This window comes from Polypterus senegalus, chromosome 3 (assembly GCF_016835505.1).
Source record: "Polypterus senegalus isolate Bchr_013 chromosome 3, ASM1683550v1, whole genome shotgun sequence".
In the NCBI taxonomy this organism is placed as follows: domain Eukaryota; kingdom Metazoa; phylum Chordata; class Cladistia; order Polypteriformes; family Polypteridae; genus Polypterus; species Polypterus senegalus.
This window is the reverse complement of record NC_053156.1, coordinates 84,533,900-84,555,861: the sequence shown is the minus strand read 5'-3', so window position 1 is coordinate 84,555,861 and position 21,962 is coordinate 84,533,900. Positions and strand designations below refer to the sequence as shown.

Sequence of the window (21,962 nt, the reverse complement as noted above, 5' to 3'; positions counted from 1 at the left end):
GATGGTCAGACACTTAAAGAGCAGCTTTTACCTTACCTCCTCCATTGATTGCATTCTATAGCCTGAGTATTTGGCCATCCAGTGTCAGGAAGGGTCCAGGCTAAGAGTGCAGATGGTATTGCTGCTGAACTCAGAACAGTGTGAGGCAGACTTGGTGCTGTGAAAGCGCTGGCAGTGGATACAGCTGAAAAAAACCTGAGAAGATTCATGAAAGGAGTCCAGGAAGATCAAAGAGGCAGCAGTAGCATTTGTGGGCGAGGAAGGAGACGACCTTCAATAAACCTTTTTAGATAGCAAAGGAGGAAAACAGCATAAAATAGCAGCCATATAAAAAAATCACACAAAAAGATAATCATGTAATACAGTACAACCACCAAGTATCAAAACATATCTCAATATTAACATGGCATACTAAACACTGAAATCAGAAACACAAACGAATATTTTTAAATTTCAAATTTTTGTCTAATGGAAAAGTGCTAAATTATATTATACATAAGTAATTGACGTGACTCATGACAATGCTGATGACTACTCCAAAATATTGAGCTGTACAAGTCCTACCATACTTTAAATTATGTCCCAAAAAGTCAATAAATGGGTTAATTTAAAGAGCTCTAGTCTCTAGTCCCAAGGCTGAACTGAAAAATTCAAGCTGCACATTTGCACACCTGAGCTAAATTATCCCGACAACAATCCAAGCAACCTGGAAAAAGACTAGCAGCACCAAGCAGAAAGAAAATTTTACATAATCCAGGAAGAAGTAGTCATCTAGATAAGAAATGGCATTGAGTCCATACTAGAAAGTTGGAAAAATTTATGTATCATAAATAGGCTGAGCTTTCTAAAAACATTTCATCCATACATGAAATTATTGAGGTGTGTTTGCTACTCATATATTTTTGCACAACATCGCCATCTACTGGAGGATGGGGCACAAAGTCCCACCGGCTCTTAATACATTGGATACACTATGCAACTGGAATTTTTAGACTTCTGTTCACATTTGTAAATATAATGTAGTCAAATTAAAGCAAAAAAAAAAATTCAATGAAACACCAAAACAATCAATACAATGTGCAAATGGAAATAAATACATATATATATATATATATATATATATATATATATATATATATATATATTGTGGTCCCCGGCCGGGCTCCCGCCCAGGAGGACCAGAGGAGGGCTTGTGCCTCCTCCAGACCGCGAGGGGGCATCCGTCCTGGTTATGTTGGGGGCCTCAGGTACAGGGCTTGGAAGCCCAGCCCTGTGGGGACATGTAGCCACCGCCAGGCGGTGCCCCGATCCCGGAAAATCCCGTGTGGTCCCTGGCCGGGGCTGGAGCCCGCCTGGGACGCCCAGGAGGACCAGAGAATGGCATGTGGGGAAAAGACTTAATGTGGTGCCCGGAGAGCTGCCGGGAGGACAGCCGGCACTTCCGCCACGCTGGGGCGTGGCCAAGGAGGGAATGCCGGGAACACCTGGTGCTCATCCGGGAGCATTATATAAGGGGCCGCCTCCCTTTAGTCGAGAGCGGAAGTCGGGTGGCAGAGAGACGAAGCTGGAGAGAGGACTGGAGAAGAGAGAGAGAGGCATTGTAAGGCCTGAAGAGAGAGAGAGAGGCATTGTAAGGCCTGGACTTGGGGGAATCGGCGCTGGAGGCACTGGGGTTGTGAGTGCACGTGAGAAAACTTGTAAATAACTTGTAAATAAACAGTGTGTTGGGTGGAACTATGTTGTCCGTCTGTCTGTGTCCGGGTCTAAGTTCACAATATATATATATATATATATATATATATATATATATATATATATACATATATTGTAATATGATTGTTAAACTTCCGGACAGTAATGGTATCGATGTGCTTTTTCTTTGCCAGTGTGGTCTTTTTCACCCCATTTAGGACTTTATTGTGCCCTTTTCCTGTACCATGCCATCCTTTTTTGAATGGTACCCGCTTGAATATTAGGGCAACCCTGAAGTCATTCACCATATACACAAATTATAATAATACATTTTATTTATATAGCATCTTTCCCATGATCAAGTCACTTTAATGTATAGATAGACATATAAGGCACAACATGATAGATAGATAGATAGATAGATAGATAGATAGATAGATAGATAGATAGATAGATAGATAGATAGATAGATAGATAGATAGATAGATAGATAGATAGATAGATAGATAGATAGATAGAGTTCAAAGGGAGGCAAAGTGCTTAAGGCCTCACAGCTCCAGAGACAGGCCTAACTTCACAACATAAATACACAACTCTGATAAGCTTCATACATTTGGTCAATTATGAATTCACAATTCAAATGTAGAAATGCACAAGAAAGAAATATAGTGCAAGAGATTAGTCAGGCCACTATAAAGAGTTGGGGCACCACCCGGTGACCCCATGTAATTGGAATGCAGTAGAGCAAATAAAACAAGCAGTAATCGCAAAAACGTCTTCTCAGACAGGAGTTCCACAGTGAAATAATTTCAAAATGGCAGTAATTCCAGTCATATGTCCTTCCGGCAGGAAGCGGACCGACACCGGAAGTGGGTGTTAGAACACAGTGCCAGTCCCTGGAGTTATGGGTAATTACAATCATCAGAGCCCTTAATCTGTCCCCCATGCACCCATGAGTGACAATAGAAAAACAATGTGATTCAATTACAGTACATCCGAAGTCTCTGATGGCCTCTGATGAAGAGACTTGTTACAATGAATACCAACAGCTATTGTGAGGTCCCACATACCTAGTGGGCTAGCAGGGCTAAATGTTGGGCTTGTATGAGGCAAGTTTTATTTTAATTAGCAGTCACACATGTTGGTGTACAGTATTAGAAATGTTTTATACAGTCTACACCTCACATTCTTCTGCTATGGGTGAAGGATAAAAGCAAATCAGATCACGCATGAAATGAGGGCAAAGTTAAGTCTGACAGAATAGCTCATTGGTGATACTGTACAATATATATCATTGTTTATTATTATGGGATATTGCATTTGGCTGAAGCCTTTAACCAAATGCCTTTATCCATTCACAGACACTTTTTGCCATTGAAGTTCAGACAGGTTAAGTGACTTTGTCAGGGTCACACACTGAGTCCGATGTAAGGGCCAACCCGTCATCCTTATATCTTAAAGCCCAGTGCCTTAGCCACTACACCTCTGTTGCTGGTCCCAGAATAATTAAACTTGCAAGTAAAGTACATTTAGAAATATTTATGCAAGTATGTTTTAGATTGTCTATGCAAATGGCAGTTTTAGGAATGATTTCATTTGTATTTGCTGTGCCTTTATTACAAACATAATGTCAAACTGCTAGCTTTCTGAACTGATTTCTGCTCTTAAGTCATGGAAGCAATGCATTAGGGCAAGTTCGACCCTGAAAAAACAAAAGTGAGAAGCACAATATCACTGAGTGGTGAGATTTGAGACAGACACTCAATAAACAGGTCAAGCAAAAATCACCCCAAGGAACGACCATATCATAAAAATTAAAGTGTCATTGTTAATACAGGACACTGACAACATAGCAGTTGAACAAAGAAATCAATCTTAAAGCTAAAAGTGACATCTATATTTTTCAAAAGCTGAAGACAAGCAACATAAATGACAACCTAATTTATCATGTCTGCTTGATAAAGGAAAAATATGACAAAAATGTATTTTATATATTTGTACGTATGGTATAGCAGAGCATTTTGTCACTTCAATCTTGGGTCATCCTGCCTTCATGGCAACCACTTTAGCATCTTGTAAGGCTAGAGGGTCACCTACCTGTATGAACTTTAAAGTCTCCAGTCGCTTCTCCTCCCCATCTTTATTTGTCTACTTTCTCTGTTTTCTGGCACCAAAGAGCTACCATCAAAGCAATGGAACATTTGAAAGCAGAGCAGGGTTTCATCCCTTGACAATAGATTGTATTTTATAAATCTGCTTTGTACATTGAACCCCATCTAAAGGTTCTTCACAGCTGTTGTTTCAATACTTAGAATTACTTGCTGGTTAGTCACAAAAGTACCAGTGTCCGACTCTTAGATCGCTAAACTCAACTACCTACGGTACACCAGAGTCTGCCTCAGGACACATTCATGTTTTAGATGCTGGGTTATTGAAGGTATAGCAGCATCTGCTACTTATCTTCAACCTTTTCTCCGTCTCTTAGTCTGCACATCTCACTCAGTTATTTATTTATTTTTTGGTCGTGAAATAAATCAGCTTGATGAATGAGGTCTCCAGGACTCTAAACAAATCCAAATCACATTATGTGATATCATCTACTGTTAAATTCTGCTCCATATTTGTAAAACTTTTATTTTTATACTGTATTGAAGATTTGTTCTGTTCTGTGTATTGTATTGTATTGTATTGACCCCCTTCTTTTTGACACCCACTGCTCGCCCAACCTACCTGGAAAGGGGTCTCTCTTTGAACTGCCTTTCCCGAGGTTTCTTCCATTTTTTCCCTACTGGGGTTTTTTTTTTTGGGAGCTTTTCCTTGTCTTTTTAGAGAGTCAAGGCTGGGGGGCTGACAAGAGGCCTGTTAAAGCCCAATTGTGGCACTCCTTGTGTGATTTTGGGCTATGCAAAAATAAATTGTATTGCATTGTAAAGCCACAACACACATTTTCATGTTGCAGCGCAAGAGAAGATTTGTGGTCGTCTTCTCGTAACAACTGGGTAATTAGTTTTGCCATAATTGTTGATGAAAGCAAATGTTAACACCATGAATTTCGTTTTCCTGTAAATGGCAAATTTAACCTCCTAATGAAAAGCTATATAGTACAGTTCACTTAATGAGAATGGTGCTACATCAAGGCCACCTTCAAGCTTATTGTATTCTTAATTTACAATTTGAATCAGAGCTTTGTTCTGAAAATAATCAAACAGCCAGATTATGGAAGGCTGTGATTATTATTAAAATGTCCTCCCTTACATTCTAACTCTGGCTGCCCTGCCTGGTGCTCCCAGTGTAATTCTGTTATCTCAGATTATTGCACCACTGACTTTTAGCAATATCATTTATGATTTAAGTCATTTTATTCTGAATGATATTTATTTTTGATCTTCCATCTGTAATACCCCATCTTAAGCACTGATTTCTATGTGTGACTCCTGTGTCCCAGAATGCCATGCCCAATACACCATATCTAGTCTGTCCTCAGCAAGAAAATGCGTATGGCAAAAAAAAAAAATCAGGTTTGTAAGACCTTGTGTCCGTACGTTTTCTATGCAACTTACCCTTTACAAATCACAATAACGTTGTAAATGTGCATTCATGAACGCACCTCAATGATAACTTAAAAGATCACGCGCCCCCTGGTGTGTGGGGTGTGCAAACTTTTACTTCAGTGTCATCAGAGTTGTCTGAAGGACAAATGAGTTCCCCTCAACACACACCATGTCAATTTGTGTACATACTGAGGAAATTATTATGATACGTCTACAGCCCGGATTCCCTTTGGAGTGTGGCGCACACACTGTTTAATTTTCATAAATGGCGCCTGTCAGATGATGACACCCTCAGTGGCCAAATATGTCGTCTAATGGATTGACCGGCTCTGATGTTCTAGTATTAGAAAGCCACACGCAAGAAAATAAATCATTGAATGAATGTTTATCAATTATGCCACACATTTCAATTCGATCAAATAGTATTGTTTTTTTAAATAAATACTGACAGCTTTACATCAATATGAAACATAATTGTCAATAAAACTAAATTCAAACAGATCCACCCAATTCGTTTTGGCTTTGATCGATCAAATCTGACTTAATATTATTAGCCTAAGTGTATATATATATATTTTTTTTTTCATTTTTATTACTATTTAATTTAATATTGTTTTTTGTATCAGTATACTGCTGCTGGATTATGTGAATTTCCCCTTGGGATTAATAAAGTTTCTATCTATCTATCTATCTATCTATCTATCTATCTATCTATCTATCTATCTATCTATCTATCTATCTATCTAATAAAATATTTTCCTTATCTATCTATCTATCTATCTATCTATCTATCTATCTAATAAAATACTTTCCTTATCTATCTATCTATCTATCTATCTATCTATCTATCTATCTATCTATCTATCTATCTATCTATCTATCTATTTAATAATACCAAAGAAAGTTGTCTTCAGTGCATTGAGATTATTTTATAGCAATCTGGAGATAATGAATATAATACAGTAAATATTCAAATGTTTTTTTATACTGCATCAATGCATACAGTGAAAACATAGAACACCATTTCATTTTTTCACTTTGGATGATTGCACTTTTTGCTTAATGTTAACATTGTTAATTCTGTTGTATAGGAGGCAAAGAAAATATACTTTTATGATGTAGGGTGGGAAACAAATTTACAGTGAATCAAAAAAAAGTAAAACAAATCAGCTTCCATAGCCACACAAACCACACAGCACTCAGAAGAAATCAACTTACTAAAAGTCTTTAACTTTTTTCCAAATTTAAAAGGTGTGGGGATCCTTTGAAGCACAATGCAAAAAAGGGGGCAGATCTTTATGTAAATATAGGATAGTCACAAATATAAAACTTGCTTATTTTAAATTAAATTCAATTATTTCAGCTTTAATAATGGAAATGGTGTATAATGTATTCAACAATTGTTAATTCTGAGTAAGATTTACTTACGTAAAATAGTTGAGCAAAAACACCAGTCCCCAAAGTCGTTATACTTGCGTTAAAAGAAAATAATGTTATATTTCAACATAATTTAATTATGCTAATGTGACAGCTAAGAGAATTGTTTCAACGTAACCAGGAAAAACTACATAAAATCAACAGACTTGATTATTTTAAGTTATACTTGGCCTAAATTAGATAAATAAAGTGAAAAACCCTGTTGTTTTATTTTTTTGGCTGAGACTCAGTTCTCGACCAGGAGCTAGCAGATCATCAGCAATACAGTTTCTTATTTACTGTGATAAGACTGGAAACAACAGTAACAAACTTTGAATCGGACTCTGCTAGCTGATTACTGATTTTTAGAAGGAGTCTTGAAATGTTATGAAGATTACTGATGTGATAACACGTGTGTGCTGTGTGAGCAGTTGCTTTTACAGCGAGCTCGAGATGTGCAACAGCTACAGTATCAACAGTGCTTTGGAATTTTCATCGTCTCAAAGCGTCTCACGGGCCGCCGAGTCAAGGATCACGGTAAGCATTTATAGGTCACCTTGTTCATGAATAGCTTGGAAACATTATTAAAAGTGACAGCTACAGCAAAGAGATTAGAAGCTGTGAGTCAAGGCTGCACAAAGCACTCTGGAATGCAATGGAACAGATGGTCCTTCACTGGGTGCCATTTCAAGAGGCAGAAAGACAAGTCAGGATAGTTGATGAAGGAACCAAAAAAGGAAATTCTGCATTTTATATCCATCCAAGGATGATGTTGATCTACACTGGTGTAAAGGAAAACTTCAATGAAATCTGTATGTGAAATATGGCAGTCAGCTCACCTATTAGTTGAGGTGGAAACAATGCGTTCAGAAATGTTGATTACCTTCAAGTGAAGAAAGACAATTTGAAAGTAAAGTAGAAATGTACATTATTTGTCATGAATGGATATCAACAGGAACATAACAGAGATTCTCTGTGAAGTCTCATTGAATTTGTTTCTGTATTGAGAGTTGTGCTTTAACCAAGTAAGTGTGCCAGGGGGGTACTATGTCATGATGCCATGGTGTCCTGCAGTGCCTACCTTTTCTTACTCATTCTGTCAAATTTATTACTCCACATTCTTGTTTGAGTACTTTACGATGTAGTCATATTATATTTCTATTGTTTTTGAAATGCTGGGTGGCACAGTAGTTAGCATTGCTGTCTAACAAATCCAGAATCCCACTTACAGCCTATAAGAAATCTACACAATTTCCTCGCGTTTGCATGGGCTTTTCCTCAGGCTGCATTAGTTTTCCTCACATATCCAAAGATGTGAGACGTAGGTGGACTCACTCTGCCTAGCATTTGTCCCAGTTCACAACAGGGTCTGCTTGTTTGCATGTCAATCTCTACTTGTTCTGATCCAAGTTGTCTTCAAATGCAACATTGACTTCTCACGTGTCTTCATATCTTTGGTCATCCACGTTGTTGCTCCCCTTGTGGGCCGGTGTAGGGCTGTCTATACTGCTGATTCATCATTACCATGTAACACATAGCTGTACCAATGGAATGGAGCTTTGTACATCGTCTCAGTGATCTGTGCAACCCCTTCATTCATGACATGGTGGAGACAGGTGAGGTGAGGTATATGTATATCTATGGTGTGAAGTAGCTGTTCTTGTCTTGTAGCACTTTTAGCTACATTATTTGTATGAAAATGTGCCATATAAATAAATGTTGTTGTTATTGTCTTGTCGACACTGACCAACATTTTGTACCATACAGGGCGACTGTCTTGTATATCTTTTCACCCTGTCACCCATGCAACATTGACGGGTGCTTGTGCATCAGGGAGAGTGTCACCATCAAAGCAGATGAGTGAGCTGAGGTATTTGAATTGGGTGACTTTGTTGAGGTCATGATTGTCAATACGTACGGTACTATCAATTTATTCAGTTTATTGATTGTCAGTCATATTCTGTTCTCTTCCAGTCATGATCTTCAACATCAAGTGGGAAGCTCAAAGTCTTTACACATCTCCTTCGTGAACAGGATGTCATCAGGGTAATGTCCATGGATGTAATGTTAATATGTCTGCCATGACATGTGTCCATATAGATGATAAAAGTAAAGAAGAGAGAGTGGATCTTCTGTACTCACCATCTTAAATGGCAAAAAGCAGCAAGATTCCGACAGGACATCGTGTAGGAGTTGGACCCATCATATGAAGGCTTCAGGTCTTAGGTTGACTGGTAACACTTAATTGGCAAAATATGAGTGTGTGCATGTGCCCTGTTATGGACTGGTATGTCATCCAAGGTAGTTTCACATCCTCTGCTACAGCAATAAACTGTGTCTTCTAGTGACCCCTGTCACCACATGTCATCAGTGTCTGAGTAAATGGTGGCTGGAAAAACTACAGTGTGGCATGTATTATGAGCACTGATAAAAAAAAACGTGATGTTAGACAACCATTAGAGTAGTGAGTTTACTGTGAAATGAGAGTGACCATGAGAAAAAGCAGGAAGAAAGGTTGGGGACTGGGAAACATTCAAAACAGGTCTGGAACTAGGCAATATTTGCTGTCCAAAATCTAACGAGAAGGTCTTACAAACAATTCTTAACCAAAGAAAGCATCTTGTTTTGATCCCAAAGCTTGGATGCCATATGTAGCTCGTCACCTTCTTAAATAGCTGCTGTGTGATAATATCATAGGCCAAGCCTATATGACATCACACATCATGCCAATGTGACCAATAGCTGTCAGAAAATAATCCAAAAATCTTTGGTTTACTTCCAGATGGACTTAAAGTGGAGAAGGACAAACAAACTGTAATTGCCTTTACTTCACTATTGGCACACAGACTTCTCTTGGTCAACTGGAAGAATCTTAACTCACCAATTCTAAGTCAGAGGGTAATATACTATTTGAAACTCGAAAAAATCAAATTCACACAAAACTTTTTCAAAACCAGGCAGGATCTAATCAATAACATTTTAGAATAAGCATTTAAATTGTGGAAGCAGATTCTTTCCCTTCTTTTTTAGCTCCGTTTATTTTTATTCATTTATTAATTTATCAATGAACTTATTTTTACTAGCTTAAAGTACTATGCTGGCCTAGCTCTTTTTCTCATGCGTGGGGGTTGATTTGTTTCGAACCAAGTCTTGTGAAACTTGACTTATTTGTATGGAATGTTATTTGATTTTAATTAAATCAATAAAATCATTAAAAAAAGAAAATATTCCAAAATGATGATATCTGCAAAAAGAAACCCCCTACCCTAAACCAGAATGACATTAAAGGTCCATCCATCCATTATCCAACCCGCTATATCCTAACTACATGGTCACGGGGGTCTGCTGGAGCCACTCCCTGCCAACACAGGGCGCAACGCAGGAAACAAACCCCGGGCAGGGTGCCAGCCCACCAAAGTGATATTAAAGTTTCTAAATTCAATTCACAGCAGCATTGATTTTAAAAACTTTCAGTGGATTCAGAACGTATTCAGAACTCTTCGTCTTGTGCACTTTTTTAAATGAGTAATTTGCAAATTTTGCTTATCAATCCATACTCAGTAACCCACAATGACAAAGTGAAAACATGTCACTGGTATCTGGAAGGTTGCCGGTTCAAATCACATTACTACTAGAAGGGATCCTTCTCCATTGGGTCCTTGAGCTTAAGGTTCTTAACCCAAACACTCCAGGGTCACTGTGCAATGGCTGACCCAGTACTCTGATACCCAAACGTCATGTAAAAAGACAATTTCCCCTCAGTAAATAAGAAAGTATATTAAATCAAAAAAAAAAATTGCAGCTGATTTGTTGAACTAGTCTTTTGATACAATACAAAATATTAATTTTTCCACTCATTTATAACGAATATATACTGGACATTGTCTTTCATATTTAATTGGACATTCTTTCACTCAGTTTCCCACTGCTTATCCAGGATCAGGTTGTGGAGGCAATAATCTTAGCAGTGAGGCCCACACATTCCTTTCCCCAGTCACACTTGCCAACTCATACTGTGGGATCCCAAGGTTTTCCTAGGTCATCTGCAAGGTATAATCCTCCCAGCAAGCTCTGGGGCTTTCCCAGGGTCTCCTCCTAAATAAAGCAACTGTATCAGATGCCCAAACCACCTCATTTGGCTCCTCTTGATGCACTTCTCACCCCGTCTCTAAAGGAGATCCCAACCACCCTGAGGAGAAAGCTCATTTTGGCTGCTTGTACCCACAATCCCATTCTTTCGGTCATTACCCAAAGCTCATGGCGATAGGTTAGGGTAGGAAAACAGATTGACTGGTAATTTGAGAACTTTATTTTCTGACTCAGCTCCTCCTTTACCACTACAGATTGGTATAGCAACTGCAAAACTGCTTGCCAACTCTGTCAATCTCACCATCCCTTTTCCCCTCACTCGTGAACAAGACCCAAAGATACTTAAACTCCTCCACTTGCGGCAGTAACTCACCTCCCACTCACAGAAGGTGAGGAACATGGCCTCTGTTTTGGAGGTGCTGATCCTCATTCCTGTTGTTTCACACTCAATAGCAAACCATCCCACTGTGTGTTGGAGTTTGCAGTCAACAGGAACTCATCAGCTGTAAAAAGCAGTGGTGCAATTCTTAGGCCACCAAACTGGACATCCTCCCCGATTACACCTTGATATTCTGTACATGAAAACCACAAACAAGACAGGAGAAAAAGCACAGCCCTGTCAGAGTCCCATACTCACTGGGAACAGTGCATTATTTGGCCATTATTTTACTAATTTTGATTTTATTTGCTATGTTTGTTTCTGTGCATTCTTCCTGTACTTTTTCCACAGTTTGACATTGAGATAAAAATACTACCAGCTTACTTTGAATTTGCTTAGTAAACAATCAGCCCAAGTATGGCAAATCACTGTATGGGAGCGCAATTTACACTAGGATCACTTACTGTACTTAAAACGGCTTTAAATACTCTTCAATTTAAAGACACATACTATTTAGTTTTCGCATCCTGTATCATAGTTTACTCCGGTGGGTCACTGTTGGGCATTGTTTAAAGTTCTTAAAAAAGACAACGGAGTTGAAATTTCATGCCCTCACTAAAAAGGATGATGTTCCCAAATAATACAAGATAAATCTCCTCATTACTCGAGTATCACTGCTGATTCTCAGAAGCACACCAGAATCCTTTTCTACATTTGCTGACTTTTGGTAATAGCCCTCAACTTCATGTGTCTAATTTATGCAATGTGTTTGTCATTTTTTTTACAAAAGAAAATCAAGTCTGCCTCTCAAAGATGAAAGCAATCACAGTGTTTGCCAAATGTAACTTGTACTTCTTTCTTCACACCCTTCAGTCTTACTAGAAAGTACATTTCAATGTTTGCCAGTTAATGCAGATCTAATAACTATGCTTGCCTCAATCGCAGACGTACTGCTTGTCTACTTGACCTCATGTCTTTGCATCTGGCTAAGTTTTTGTTCTCTTCGTTAAGTTCCCTTGTGACTGAAATTATCAATGCATCACTTCTTTCCGACATCATCCTATCTAAATTTAAAGCTGGCATCGTTATGTTCTCAAAAAGACTGGACTTGATCCAGAAGATTTCAAAAATTCAGGCTGATCTCCAATCTTCTTTTTCTTGCCAGGCTTCCTGAGCATATGGTTACCAGCCAGATTCAATCACATGTGGCTTCTAATGATCTGTATGAAGAATTCCAGTCTGGATTTTGTGCAAAACACAGCAACTGCATTTGTTAGGATACTGAAAGACCAGCTATTTGTTGCAGGCTCTGGTCATTTAAATGGCTGCATCCTCCTTGGCCTAATGGAATCCTTTAACATACTCAGTCGCATTATATTTTTGAATTGTTACACATAGGCACCTGTCTGGTTAAAATCTTATTTATCAGACTGACAGCAGTTTCACTCCATTGGAATATTTAGGTCTGTATTTGCAACATCTGCACATGATGGTTCATAGAGTCTGTTACTGCTTAACATTTATATGCTTCCCCTTGGCTAAATTATTTCTCTTCATGGATGTAAGTTTCGTTGATATGCAGATAAGAAGCACACCTGCATTCATTCCAAACCTTCCAATACATCGCTCCATGCTGGATTGATTTGTTGTTTATAGTGTTGCACAAAATTGAATTCACAGTCAAACCCAGTGTTTCACTTTGCTAAAAAAGAAAATAAAATTGCAAAACAAATGGTGTTTCACTTCCAGTGAAATATGCACAATTGACAGAAAACAAAGTAAGGCGTTTGGTTCCCATTGTTTTATGCATTAAATCCATGAAGGTCTACCTTGTACTGGGCGAAAAAAAGCAAGACTTCTGTCCTGTCACATGTAGACATTAAATGAACCATCAGATATGTGTTGCGATTGCTCTGGTAGTGTGATGCCCACTTTTCCAATTATGAGGGCAATCATGGCGATCACAAACCTAAAGATGCACGGGAGACAGAAATTAAACTGGAAGCTTCACAGTGCTTGGAATGTGCGTCTCTTAACCTCCAAGAAATGAAAAGGGCAACTGTTAGCTGATGGTGTGTCGTGAGCTTTCATACGGAAAAAAAAAAACAGTAAAGTATACAATTTTGTGCTTTGGTGCATTTGGTGTGAAAACATGCAGTAAGCCTCATTTTACCCTGTTTTAATGCTCCACATTTCACCATTGTGAAAACAGATAGATAGATAGATAGATAGATAGATAGATAGATAGATAGATAGATAGATAGATAGATAGATAGATAGATAGATAGATAGAATGAACAGGGGGAAATTTGTATTTTTACAGAAGCTCTGTGAGAAATACAGTTAGCCAATAAAACAAATTTTAGCGTCAGTTTTGTGGAATTTTGCTGCTTCTTTCCGCATTAACTAATTTACATACAATCAGTATCTCAATGACAATTTTTTGAAACTTAATTGAAAAAAAAAACCAAGTGCTTCTTATTATCATGGCTAAAATCTGCAGGAAGTTTTCATATTACCGACTACATGTTCCAGACTTTACTAGATCTCCATCTACAATGTAGCGGTCCTGTGCCGCATAGATTCACACCGTTGGAGAGACCCGCACGCACTCACAAGCAGAGACAAAGAGCAACAGGTGATAAAACAATTAAAGAATGTATGAAACACTAATAAATGAAATATAATTACACGTTAAATAATCCCACCCCAGTCCCTTTATGGGGATGTACAAATGCAATGATGGAGATAGATAGTCCAGAGATCAGCATGTTAATTGGGAATGTAAAGATTGTCCTACCGGTATTTCCTGATGAAATGAAGACGGGTGAATGGGATCAGGAGCGTTCCTTTCTTCACCGGATGGCAACCAATCCTCAGACAGTCCTCATGTGCAGGAAGACACCAGACAGACCATAGCCCAAAACAAGAGATGATTCTGGACAAAACAAGAATCCCCAGGTATCAGAAGGTAGGCACACAGGAAACTCCAGACAAGAAATACAAAATGCTTTTTCTCTTTTGTATCACTAGCCCACTTTTAAATGTTGCGCTGGCCTCCTTGTACCCAACAGCCCATGCACCCTCAGAAAATGACCAATAACAACCCCTGCAGGGACTACTGGGAGTTGAAGTTTCAATCCCACCACTACAACAGAAATGAAGAGTCTCTGTGTTATCATGAATCTACTATCTACTATCATGAATCTATCATGGATCTACTCTTTCTTTTGAATCTCAAATCAGAATCTCCATTAAGCAAGCTGTCTTTATTTAAAAACATAAGCCAGACCTCCCACTGTCCTGACACATCTTACCGCTGAGACTCTCACCCACACTTTTGTTACATTTAGCTTGGACTATTGGTATTTCATCTCAGGGCTTTAGGAGATTATGCTAGTTATGGGGCAGAGTGGTGGCTCTGAGGCTAAGGATCTGTGCTGGTATCCAGAAGGTTGCCGTTTCGAATCCCTGTCACTGCCAAAAGAGATCCTACTCTGCTGGGCCCTTGAGCAAGACCCTTAACTTGTAATTGCTCCAGGGGTGCTGTGCAATGGCTGACCCTGCGCTCTGACCCCAAGGGGTATGCGAAAACTAACAAATTTCTAATAGAAGAAATTTAATAAGGCGAAATAAAATAAAGAAGCTGAGGTGCCACAATTCTTAGCCATGCAAAACCCTGCCATCACGTTACCCCAGGACTTGAATGACTTCACTCGCTCCCAGTGCAGTTTTGGATGCGGTACAGGATTCTTTAACTCACATTAAGTCCTTTGGTGGTCCCCTGCCCAGACTTATCTTTGCATTCTCATGAAAGACATCTTGTCTGCTGTGCTCCTTGATATTTTCCCTTCTAGGCTTCATTGCATGGGCGACTAGGCACTCGAGGTTGAAGGGTCAAAGCTTGAGAATGTGTGTGTGCATCTACTACTTCTTTTAAGTAAAACTCTAAATGCACCTTTTTAAATTAAGAATACTTGTCTTAACTTTGTAATCTCACTTGTATGGTATTATGACAGAGTAACATAATAATTTATTAATAATCACATATAATGTAGGTTATCTCTTTTATTATTATTTTATTAGATGATATTCTTATTAAGAAGTCCCTGACTTACATATACATAGAACCATCATAACTTGTAAGTGAAATAAAGAAAACTGATTACATGGAGATTGTGTGTATTACCTAAAAAAAGCCAGTGAACAGTCAGCTTCATCCCATCTGTTATTTAACTGTAAACACTGCTTCATTTCTTTAACCTTTCTAACTTTTCAGAAGATCATTTTGGAGCATTAAGGCTATAAAACAGAAAACAGAGCACACTATCTATGAGTTCATGTGCTCTGGGATATTAAACAAAAGACCACCTTGAACAGTCCTATTGTATTGATCTAGAAGGTCGGCTACCACATAGCTACCACTAGATGGCACTGTGTTCTTTTATAACCCAGGCTACAAATCTTCACACATCAAACTTTGTTAAATATATTAAATATAAGTCTAGTAAAGTTGTGTTTTTAAAGTGTTTTTTATGCCATGAAGGTCACCTCTAAAGTAAAACATTTTTAATTTATTTATGAGGGAATTGGTATATATATATTCTGGTCACACTGTATCTCTTCTTACTGCTGTAGAAGGTAAATTCAAACAGTTTTAAGCTATAAAGAAATCCAAAGAATTCAGAATCTTTTAAAGTGAAAGTAGTACAAAATAAAACAGTTATATTATGTGAATGTAATTCTAAAAGCAATTTATTATAAATACTGAAATAAGAACATACATGCTACTGGACCCTCTGTTTTATGTTGCAACTTAAAATGAAAACGAGCAGAGTTATGCTATTTTTTTAAATAATGGTTTGATCAATGATGATGATGATAATGATGATGACATGTGGCCGTGAGTTTGTATGTAGGTAACCTAGTGGTAGGCTGGAATCCCATTCAGTTTGGGCTTCTGTGTTGAAAGTATTTATGCTGAGTCAGGGTGAGAGCTTCCATAAACTGAAATGGCAAAAAGCATATTATGGTAATGAATGCAAAGCCATTGTCTATCTCTCTATTTATTAAAAAAAAAAATAATCCTGGGAGGGAGACGAGACGTGATCTTCTCGGAAGACAATCTGACGTCCCACGAGAAGAAACACTTAAACGTCCCGCGAGACAAGGCAGTGAGCCATCATTTAAACCTAGCAGTTGTTGGATTGCTTTTGGCAGACACACATCATTGCTCCCAGCTCTTTTATACCAACGACAAGCAACAAGCAGAACAGGCAGCTCGCCAGCAGGTGATCCGACCGCTTCTCCTTAGCATGCGTTCAGACACCCCCCACCCCCTTTTTTTACAACGCGAGCAGCAGAGACGCGAAGTGGCAAAAGGACAGCTGCTGTACAGGCTTTGAAATGATCAACGTGCAGCGCAACAAACAGAAGACACAGCTCGCCAGCAGCAGAAAGACTGCAGATGATCTGATGGCATCTCCTTAGCGTGCATTCAGCCGCCCCCCCTCACAACACGAGCAACGTTATACGTCCAGCGAGAAAGAGATGTAACCACAAAATAAAGGACAAGTATTGTCTTTACAAAAGTTTTAAAGTAAAAGTGTAAATAATGCAGATGTAACAATTCCCATGAAAATAACAATCTCTTTAAATCGTATATCCGGTAAACCAAACACGGGGGTGGGCGAGCAAAGCGAGCAGGGGGCGGAGTCCCCTAGTTTTTAAAACTATAAAAATAATTTCAGTGTACAATATAATTTTATATGAAGGCTGCTCTGAGTAATCAGCATATTCATTAGGTAACTGTACCCTGTTGTTTCACTGTCAGGGTGTCCACTTTATTTCACAACTTCTACAATTATATTTTCATATTTCTGTGATGGCCAGTGTGATTTTCTATGCTGTAGTTTGCTGGTCTGGTAACATCACTTCAAAATAGGCCAAACAAGCTAATTAAAGGGGCAGACTCAGTCATAAGAAGCACTCCAGAACCCCTGGAGGTCACAGCAAAGGAGGGAATTAAACAAAACTGAGTGCCATTGTGAACAATTCTGCACATCCTCTCTCTGAGGACACTGAGGACTTGCAGCCAACAAATCGTTCAGCAGAAGTGTGTCAAGAAATGCTACTGGGGTTCCCTTAGACCAACAACAATATGTCTGCATTTTAAGGGCTCCCGTCACTAAAGTCCTTAGTTTTCCACTTCCTTGTAGTTTCCCCGGTAAGTTCAAGGACGCATTTCTCAACTGATTTAGCCTCCCATTCTCTAAGCCGACTGATGAATATTCCATCCATCCATCCATTGTCCAACCCGCTGAATCCGAACACACGGGTCACGGGGGTCTGCTGGAGCCAATCCCAGCCAACACAGGGCACAAGGTAGGAACCAATCCCGGGCAGGGTGCCAACCCACCGCAGGACACACACAAACACACCAAGCACACACTAAGGCCAATTTAGAATCACCAATCCACCTAACCTGCATGTCTTTGGACTGTGGGAGGAAACCGGAGTACCCGGAGGAAACACACGCAGACACGGGAGAACATGCAAACTCCACACAGGGAGGACCCGGGAAGCGAACCCGGGTCTCCTAACTGCGAGGCAGCAGCACTACCACGGCGCCACCATGATGAGTATTCCAAAAAGTTATTTCTTTTCAAGCCTGACCGTAATGAGTTGTCAAGCTGACAAGTGTGATTTAATGGAGGGATGCATCCTGCTCAGTTGTGCTCCTCAAGTCTACATAGCTGTAATCTTTAGGTGCCAAATAGTCATAGTTAGGGCAGCACGGTGGCGCAGTGGGTAGTGGGTTTGCTTCCCTGGTCCTTCCTGTGTGGAGTTTGCATGTTCTCCCCGTGTCTGCGTGGGTTTCCTCCGGGTGCTCCGGTTTCCTCCCACTGTCCAAAGACATGCAAGTTAAGTGCATTGGCGATCCTGAAATTGTCCTGGGTGTGTGTGTGTGTGCTCTGCGATGGGTTGGCACCCTGCCCGGGGTTTGTTTCCTGCTTCGCGCCCTGTGTTGACTGTGATTGGCTCCAGCAGACCCCCGTGGCCATGTAGTTAGGATATAGCGGGTTGGATAATGACTGACTGACTAGTCAGTTAGTTAGCGTATAGGCGACCATCACTGATCCAACACTGAAGAGCCTCCAAGTCCAACCTTCACTTATTTGTTTCTTTTTTGTCACAATGTTTGACTTAGTGGGGTGGCTTTCAATACACAGTTATTACATACATACATAGTTATTTATTTTTTCACTCCTGTCTGTGCACATTGCAGCTGTAAATTATGTTTTAAATGCCTGTGTATTAAAAAAGAATTTGACAATGCAATGCTTTTCAACAAAAGGCGGGGATGTAGGAAATGTGCAGTAAATGCAACTACCTTTCCAAGATGACACTTAATATGAGAAAAAATACAAAAATATTTATAACCTAACATTCTCAAACCCATTTAATTCATTTCAGGGTCATGAGGGGCATGGAGCCCATCCCTGCAGCACGGTGCACAAGGCAGGAATTAACTGTGAGTGCCAGTCCACTGCAGGGCCCTTGCAACGCACACTCACATCAAGTCATATAACCTAACCTGCATGTTTTTTGGAATTGTGGGACATAAACTGGAATACCCAGTGAAAGACACACAGACACAGGGAGAACATGCAAGTGCCACAAAGACTGAGTGCAGAAGGGTTCCAAGCCAGGGCTCTGGAAGTGTTATTGTAAAATCTATTTGTTAAAATTGTAAATGGCAATTATGAGTACTTTATATTAATAAAATACAATACTTTTGTGGTTTTAAGTGATGTATAATCATTTGAGGTAGAAACCCAAGCTAAAAGCAAGCATCCATGCATTAGTCATTCCTCCATTTTATTTTATGAGCCCTTTTTTTAAGGATAGTGTGGTGATTTTCATGCCTAGTCCTGCAAGACTTGGCACATATTAGGACACCAGCGCAGCGCAGGGCACACTCGTGAACAAATCACGCTCACCTTTACACTCAATTCCCTGATGTCCATCAGACCAGCACACATTTTCAGGATTTAAACGTTTATCCTTTCACTGGCCAGCTTATTGCGAGGCAGGAGTGTTCCTTGTCCCCTTCTCAGATGTCAGTGGGTTGTGTGTTAATTATAATGCTAATAGACTTTATTTGTTTATAACAGTTACTAAAATTGCTCAGGTCTATTGGGAAATTTAAAAAATGTGTATGCTTGTGCATGTGAACTTGAAATGTTTTATCCTTTACTGTAAATATACAGTATATACTTACACTGAGCCTGTATTCAGTGAGCAGTTCTATCGTTCATTCAGTTGCGATGTCTCTGTCATTCCAACAGATGGTGCATCACAAACAATATCACTACTTTTACAAATCCCATACGAAATGACTTGTAACAGAGACATACACATTGTATGGTGCACTGCAAATGTTAACACTGAGGTTGACGTTGATTACTTGGATTTCAACCTGTCTTAGATGGGTAACACAACTAGTACCTAAATAAAAAGAAATGAACTGAAGCCTTCTTAAAGGGACCAGATTAGAGTCTCCAAGTAACATCTGTCAGACATGGGAGAAAACCAGTGTATCCAAGAAGAACCCATATGGACTTGGAGAGCAATGACCATCCCATGAGCAACACTAACCACTGTGTTTAGTGCTAGTAGTCAGACAGTTCATTTTTCATACAGCCTATTATTTCAAATAAGAAGAGCCTGGCACCATTTTTCAGTTTTTGTCTGTTTAATGTTATACAATTTGGATTTTTAAAATACATTATTTACTTTGGAAAAAATAACAACAGTAAATACTGACAGCCATAGAAAAAGCGTACAATGGCAAACTTATGAGACATAGCATCCTTTGTAAACACAATGCGCTCATTAAGCAATATTCATTTCTTTTTCCCTGATCTGGAACTTTTCTGCCGGGATGGAGGACTCCTCTTTTCAGTTTCAGCCACAGGTGCTGTTACGACTTCAGTTGTCATCTCATTCTTGTGTTCATAATCCAGCAGCGTTTTCCTGTAGGCATCTCGAATTTCCAGGATCTTCTGTCTGTTTTCATCCAATGATATCTAAATACAGAAGGTGAATAAAGAACACACTTTCATGTTATGAAAAATCCTTTTTTTTTTATTAATTTAATCAGTCCCTGTGACTGTGAGTTGCATTAAGTGGATCTAAATACATTAGATTATGTTTCCTAATTCAACAAAGAGCATCCCAGAAAGCACCCCTGGCAGGGTGGCAGCCATCTTACTGACTGTGCAAGCCAAAGTACTCAATCCTTGTGTTGTGCCTTCAGTCTGCTGACTACTGCACAAAGAATCTACTTTTAACAACTTGTACTCCATCACTTCCACAGAACAACTCAGAACAAATCACAAGTAAGAGATTTATGGGAGCAGGAAGTGTTTGCTATGGATGACTTATTTCATTGACAAGGAAGTGTTCTTCATCCTGTGTGCTGCGGCCCAGTGATGCGCCTTGAGAGCTACCCAGGTGTGTAGTGCACTTGGGTCTGAACCTGACAGGAATCTGCAGGAGGTCGAAATCTGTCTGAGGAGAATAGGCCTACCTGGAGAAGCTGGCAGGACTTCTATGCTGCAGACGCAGCACTCAGAGAACTTCAGATGCGTCTCCAGGCTGTGATTGTCCATCTGCCCTGGGTTTGTAGTCACCAGCAAGCCTCACAAGGCTAGTGGGTAGTGGCCATACGAGTTGCCTCTGAGGTAGACAGAGGTGGGCAAAAGGGCGAAGCAGCTTGGAGATACCACCCAAATGCTCACAAAGTGCTGTATCTCAGAAAGCTGATCTCGGAGCTCCTTTTTTACTGGTTTCTCTGGTAGTCCTGCACCTTTGGGCAGTTGAGCATGAGAATGAGATATAATGTGTTTGTGGTTAGTAAGGTGTGCCTTGGGATGATTTTGGTTACAAAAGGTGTGCAACTACAAAAAAAAAGCTTGGGAAACACTGATCTCGACAATAGTATCAGTATGAGAGATGTTCAGGCCTGAAGGAACCGAGGGCACAATGAATGTTCAAAGAAATATGGGTATCCTGATCGTAAAGGCAGAAAAAGATTTAGTTTGGACTTGTCCTGTGGGTGCAGTATAAGATAGGTTGGAGGCGAGTTATGTTTTAAGATGTGGGGGGTCTGCAAATCTTACATTGGGAATTTGCGCTCGGGTGAGGTAAGCCTGGCAAACTTACTTAGGTCTGGGCAGACTGGCAGCAAGTACAGAATAAAATTAGTGCGGGATTGACTCTGTAGGTGTGGTAAATGATAAACTGGGATGCAAGAAAAATCAGGGGACTAAGTGATTGTATGATGTGGATTTGTGGAATACAATGGAGATGGCCAAGGACTGGGCACTTTATTAGCAGAGGCAGAATAAGCTTTGGATTAGAGTTATGCTATCGACCTGTTATAGGACTTCCATCTATTATGGAGGCGCACACTATTGGAAGATTACGGAAGTGGGGGTGCATGCAGTATGGTGTGGGTTTTGGCAGAATGGGGAACTGGGCAAGGTGGCAAAGGATTGGGTAATTTAGAGACAGGTGTAGTATAAAATTTGGGTGGGGGGTGCACCTGTTCCTTTCCACATTTATAGGAAAAATAAGGGGAGTATGGATGTTGCAGACTGAAGTTTTGGTGCAAAGTAGAAATGGGAAAGCTGGAATCAGATTGGGCAGCATGGTGGAAAGGGTTTAATACATTTTAGCCTGAATTTGTCCTATGAGTCTGGTATTGGGCAGGCCAAGATGTGCTTTGACACTATGATGAGGACCACGAGAGCATGTGGAATGACCAG

The 21,962-nt window shown here is 39.7% G+C and overlaps 1 protein-coding gene across 3 annotated transcripts in view; it reads right to left on the bottom strand.

Annotated features, from left to right (window-relative positions):
* Positions 1 to 19,885: 19,885 nt before the first annotated feature.
* Positions 19,886 to 21,962, bottom strand: part of adgb (androglobin) — a 204,956-nt gene continuing 202,879 nt past the window's right edge. For all 3 annotated transcript variants that reach the window (XM_039747534.1, XM_039747535.1, XM_039747536.1), the window contains one exon: positions 19,886 to 20,219. In XM_039747534.1, coding sequence (XP_039603468.1) covers positions 20,037 to 20,219 — 183 coding nt within the window. In that variant the 3' untranslated portion in view covers positions 19,886 to 20,036. The remainder of the gene's footprint in view (positions 20,220 to 21,962) is intronic.